Source organism: Tachysurus fulvidraco, chromosome 3 (genome assembly GCF_022655615.1).
Source record: "Tachysurus fulvidraco isolate hzauxx_2018 chromosome 3, HZAU_PFXX_2.0, whole genome shotgun sequence".
NCBI lineage: Eukaryota > Metazoa > Chordata > Actinopteri > Siluriformes > Bagridae > Tachysurus > Tachysurus fulvidraco.
Genome location: NC_062520.1, coordinates 17905989 through 17911988, shown reverse-complemented (window position 1 = coordinate 17911988; position 6000 = coordinate 17905989). Strand labels below are relative to the sequence as shown.

General features: G+C 35.2%; 1 protein-coding gene across 1 annotated transcript; it reads left to right on the top strand.

Moving 5' to 3' along the window:
- Positions 1-559: 559 nt before the first annotated feature.
- Positions 560-3484, top strand: cmtm8b (CKLF-like MARVEL transmembrane domain containing 8b). The gene is made up of 4 exons (XM_027149758.2): positions 560-728; positions 1506-1679; positions 1810-1929; positions 2245-3484. Exons 1-4 carry the CDS (start codon positions 585-587, stop codon positions 2329-2331), a joined length of 525 nt encoding a protein of 174 aa, XP_027005559.1. The 5' UTR covers positions 560-584; the 3' UTR covers positions 2332-3484.
- The last annotated feature ends 2516 nt before the right edge of the window (positions 3485-6000 follow it).

Here is a 6000-nt window from a genome sequence, read left to right as displayed (position 1 = left end):
ACCAATGTTTTTTAAGGAACAATGGCAAACAATTTATTTCAATTATTTTATTATTACGTTATTAAATTACATAAAATTCACATATCATACTGATTATATTTATATAATATTTGATTTGTTTAATATACATATTATTAATTTCCCTCTGCGATGACCTTTTGATAAATAGATGTACAGCAAAACAAACACTTCAGATTATTTTGTGTTGTTGTCTCCGTTAGTGTTCTCTCACAGTGCTTTAGAGTGTGTGTGGGTCTGTGGTGTCGCTTTGCTGCCCCCTTTTGTTAACTGTATGTTAGTACAGGTTTAATATTGAGCGGGTTAATCATATCAGTGGAATGTCCTGGTCCTTAAACCCGACGAACAACGTTGTTTTCTTTAAACATGGCAGGATATTTCATAGTAAATTTTGTAATCATTTCACTGTACCATCTTGTACTTACTATTTATCCTCTTTGTTTCTTTTTTCCTGATAGCTTCCTGTGTACTAGCATTAATTAAACGACAGGGGGCGTTGTTCCTTTGCCTTACAGAGACGGCTGGTTTAATAGCAGGCCTTTCTCAGTCAGATTCATTTTGTTAGGATGGAAGAAGACCTGGAGTCCAGAGCTGTGAACAGGAGCAGCAATAGTCCCACACTGGAGGATTTGGGCCTCTCACACTCTGCTTTGGCTTATGACAACAAGTTTGTGTGCTCTCCTCCTGGAATGCTTATGTTTGGAGAAATAGTAAGTAGATTTTCTTGTACTATTTTTGTGTATTATAATGAGCGTTATCAAAAGTTTGATTAGGCTGTGTAAGAACGGAGATGATATGTGTGGCTACTGTAACAGCTCCATGATGTAGGCAATACAATAATTGGCATTAATCAGTTCAGCCAAAACACACATCAAGTTCATGAATAAAATTGTTCATTAAATATTGCATTGCTGAAATCCAAGTAGCATTTCAACAGATATACATACATTCTGTATGTTCTGTTTACAAACTGTTGTGAAATACTAAGTCTGTATCTCAATAAATAAGCACTTTGCAACAAACTTTACAACAAACACTTTTTAACTCCATACATACCATACCATGAAGAATTTCAACACAAATAAAAACGAGTCACACATGCAGATTCCTCAGAGGAGAGGAAGTGGACAAACCAAAACAGTTTAGTCAACCGACTCTTCCTTTCGCCCTTATTGTTCGTTTTCCTTCCACAATCCATCCTGAATCACATCCAAGCATTCAGGCAGTGTTTAATTTTCACTTAGGCCTATCTGCTGAAAGCAAAACCACTTTTCCTGTGACACCAAGCCTTCAGTGAAAAATTCTTTGTTACTTCTAACAGGAAGGGTTGATGGGAGTGCACAGGGAAATACACAGACTCAATACACTATTGCTTACAGCAGTAAAAACTCCATATGTATGATTTTCATATCATGACCAACCCTATGTTGTGCCGTTATGGCATTGACAATTTTATAGACTCTAAGTTTGTTTTCATTTGTTGTCAGGTTTGTGGACTGCTTGTGTGGACTCTTCTAGGTGGAACTGAGTATTTGCGGGTGCCAGCGCTGGGATGGGTGATGTTTGTGTCAGTGGTTTGCTGGGTGCTGACTGTCAGCCTTCTTTTACTCTACATAACCAGTGCTCACTCAAAGATACCCCATATCCCATGGTCAACTCTGGTGAGTGGAATAAACTAAAAAAAAACAAACTATGATACATGTTACTATAGTCCAGCAAAATCGTCTTATACAAACATATACTAACTTTCTTATAGAATATGAAAGCTTTAAACCCGAATACTTTTCACAGGGACTCTGCTTCAATAGCAGTGCCACTGTTTTGTACATGACAGCTGCAGTGATTAATGCTACATCTGTACCACAAGCCATTAAGGGGCGCTATTACTACATCTGCTGGATTACTTCCACGGTAAGAGGAAGAGAAGTATAATTTCCTCTTGAGAGCTTGATTAGTTTGGATTGAGTTCCATTACCACACTTCCAGACAATGCCACATGTGCTGTAAACACTTAGGAACAATGAGCATATAATAGACATGGATTCTGTGTCCTCAAATCCATAGTAAAACGTGAGACCACTGATCTCCTGGGGAAAATTTACCTGTTCCCACAAATACTGTAATCAGCAAGACAATAGTTTTGTTTAATAGTTGCTTAAACAATTTCCTTCTAATACATACTGTATGACCCATACTGATTTTAAAACAACCTTCTGCTCTTTTCAGGTATTTGCCTTCTTAGTTGTGCTTTGTTATGCAGCAAATTCCTATGTGAGCTACAAATCCTGGAGATCGAAAAGTGATGATGCCTAAACAAAATGACTGGAATCTCATGTTTTACCAAATGATCTTTAACCAGATGGCTTTTTATGGGCTTTTTAATAAACATACACTTACCCAGCAATTTTAAATGGTTTGATGGGTATAAAGAATCTTACAGTATTTTTACCTGTATTGTCTTTAAAATAAGATGTTTCTGTGCTGTGTACATTTGAATTGTTCTTTGAGTATTTTTTTATTATTATTATTATTATTATTTTAATAGTGCACTATTTTTGTACTAATTAGGGGTATTTGCTTATATATTAATTAGAATGTGGGAAAATGATAAATTGATAAAATCATTTTTATGTATATTTGTTGAATAGGTACAATGTGTTTCTGTAAATTCCTGTTTCAAATAATACTGCAGATGTAATAATGTACTGCAATCAATACAGCCTTTAATCCATACAACAATTAATGCATAGAAAGTCTGAGTCTTCTGATCTCTAAATTCTGCTTATTTCTGCTTGAAATATTTTAAACAACTGTTTACCTTTTTTCTAACCATTTGCACATTATTCCTTTATTTTGTTTGTTGATAAGTCAAACAAGTACTCAAAATGGGTACTCAAAATGGGAACATTTTGAGTACTTGTTTGTAAAGGGTTGCAAGTCATGTCAACAGGCTATTTGAAGAAGAAGAAGAAGAAGAAGAAGAAGAAGAAGAAGAAGAAGAAGAAGAAGAAGAAGAAGAAGAAGAAGAAGAAGAAGAAGAAGAAATGCATCAATTCTCCACAGGAAATTTTAATGGCTTTATACTTAATGTATTCATTTGGCAGATATTTTTATCTAAAAACTAGTTAAATGTAAATCAGAACACAATACAGACATTAAACTGAGCATCTGATGATAAGGACCTTTTGCACAAGGGCCCTGCAGTGACCATCTTGAAATCCTGGGATTTGAACTTAATGTTGTCAAGCCGCGACTAGCCAGGATTTTTAGTCCTACTCTTTTTATACATATGGCAAGAGTCTAACACACAAGACTGAGGAGGAATAAAGATATGGTTTGTCAGTGTAAACAGTGTGCATGTCTGGCTGATAAAGTTCTTTTGTTCTGTAGTAATAATGCAATACCTAGTGCGCTTCTGCAAAATTAGAAGGAATCACATTTAAATACGTAACTGTTCTATTAAATACCTATTACATCATTCATTCAGATGGTGGTTCCTTTTCAATTCAATCAGCATGTAGCACACTTCTAAGCAGGTTCTTTGAATCTATAATTAAGTCAGCAATTGTTGGTATCAGCTGTCCTCACTTTGCAAAGTATTTCTGCAAAAACAGTAATGAGTACCAGTACCGTAATCGTGAGTTCCTCATAATATATAATGTAACATAAGAAATAATGTAAGTGAGTAAGGGTGTGAAGTCCACTGGTTGATCTGTAGCCACACCGTGTCTCAGCAGGGTACAGGTAGGCTAATCATGATCATGACATGCACAGAGTAACCACCATTGAAGGGGAAATAATTGCTGATTCAGTGGACCAAAAATCATCAACATCACAAACAACATAACTATATACTACACATATATTTGGAATATTTGAAATTGGAGACAAACACACAGACAGATTTCATCATATAAACAAAAATATTAAACAGGCATAGTTTAAGTGACATTTCAAAAGGTCACCAATGACTTTGAATTTCATTTAGATGACACAGCCAGGCAGTAAAATGAACTGAATACAAACACTAATAAAGCAATGAAAGATGTGGTCATTTAGGATATATCCTGTTGCTGCTTCTTTTTAAATAGATGATACCTAACCCTCTGCCCCGAACTTCATTATACAGTAGGTGCATTATTGCAGTAAACAAACAGTTAAAAGGGCTGTGGTTTTAAAATGTTAACAACATTATATACTAGTACAGGGCTGTGGAATAGCTTTGCGCATCCTCGGGTTCTAGAAAATGATTCAAGCTTAAATAACTATTGGCCAAGTCTAAGAACAGTGACACAGTGTGTTTAATTATTACATTTTCTGCATCCCACGCACAAACACATGGAGAAAATAAATCACTGTCGGTCCTGAAAGCACACTGACTGATAGTAATGTGGTAAGAACTGTATTATTTAGATGACTTAATGAAGATACAGGTTCTTGTACTTGTCATCTTTTACAGTTTAGTATTGAGGTTTAGATACTTGACCAGAACTTTACTTTTACTACCCATTTTTTCACACAACTGTGTATTTCCCTGTGCACACCCATCAAGTCATGCCTTCTATATCCAACACACAAACTCACATGGGAGGAAAGAGGGAAAAGTAGTGAATAAAAGGACCAGCTGCAAAAGTTTAAGCCGCTTGAATGTATAGATAGAAAGTAAATACCATTGCTATAGTATTACATTAGCTATGTCCATGCATTTAAGTGACAGTTATGTGGTAAGGAGGAATCCATCTCTTATTGACCTCTCCTGTATTCCTGTCCTGAGAGTATATTTTATTTTTAATCAGCAGTTTCTTCAAATTATAGGCAATAAACTAAAAGATAATTAACTGTCAGTTAAAAGTAATGGTCATGTAATGGAAAAAAGTAAATTTGCCTTGAATTTTTTATGTAGTTTGTACCCAATTCACATCAGTTTTGGTACATACACTCACACTGGTTCATACCTGCAGTATGTTCTATAAGACTTCATTTCAGCAGCGCTCATCACACTGTAAATCTCATCAATAAAGGTGTAGCTGCATGGTGAGTAGATCATCTGGCTTAGCCAATGTCAACCTGTCATCATCATAAACATTCTCGAGGTTCTTGTCAGAACATCCTACATGTAGTTATTAACAAAGCAACACATTCCTAATAACAGCTAATGCTCTACTTTCCGAAGGGATAATAGCACTGGGAAATTAGCTAAATGCATGGTTAGATTCCCTCCACCAGATGTCGGTGCTGTATGCATAAATGCACATTAAGCCCTTATATTCAATAGTGAGGAAATTAAGGAAAACCACATATAAGTGTGTCTAAGATTAAGAGCTCAAACTCAGGTGTTTGTGGAGTCCTAAGTATTGATACCCAATAATTTGCACAACATATAATTAAAAATAACGTCAATCTATAAAAAAAATGAAAATTTGTCATCATTGACAAATTGACATAATTGACAAACAGTTTTTGCTATATAGGATCACTACATCTTTGTTTATTTTCCTATAACAGACCACTCTTTTTTTCCCCATGTTTTATCCTTAGGCTACAGAAATCTTGTTTTAATTACGGATAGTAATGTAAACTGTGTGCATTGCACATATATAGTTTTTTTCTTTAGACTGTTGTTCATAAAACATGTTTGCAGATTGTGGTACAGTTCAGCAACTTTAGGGTGAAAAAATATCCATTAAATTAAGAACAAAATGAAACACATTTCATAAAGTTTCACTAAAGCTGTCCCAGTTTTACCTGGAGCCAAAGGCAGCTATAAATTTCTATAATTTTGGCACTGATTCTGTGCTAAAGCTCTGCTTTTAATGAGGTCTAGTTTGTATATGTTCTACAGAGTGGTATGGACTTTCAGACTACTTGTGGTTTGAGCACTGGAATCCTGCCTCGGGTAAATAAATGTAATCTTCATTGAGAACATTCCATCTACACCACCAACCTTCTTGCTGGATCTGTTACAACACCAAAAATAATTTA

Excerpts from the sequence above, each read along its gene's own strand:
- cmtm8b (XM_027149758.2), top strand. The coding sequence starts at position 585 with ATGGAAGAAGACCTGGAGTCCAGAGCTGTGAACAGGAGCAGCAATAGT. Across the intron at positions 729-1,505 it reads TGCTTATGTTTGGAGAAATA|GTTTGTGGACTGCTTGTGTG; the intron begins GTAAGTAGATTT and ends ATTTGTTGTCAG. Across the intron at positions 1,930-2,244 it reads TCTGCTGGATTACTTCCACG|GTATTTGCCTTCTTAGTTGT; the intron begins GTAAGAGGAAGA and ends TGCTCTTTTCAG.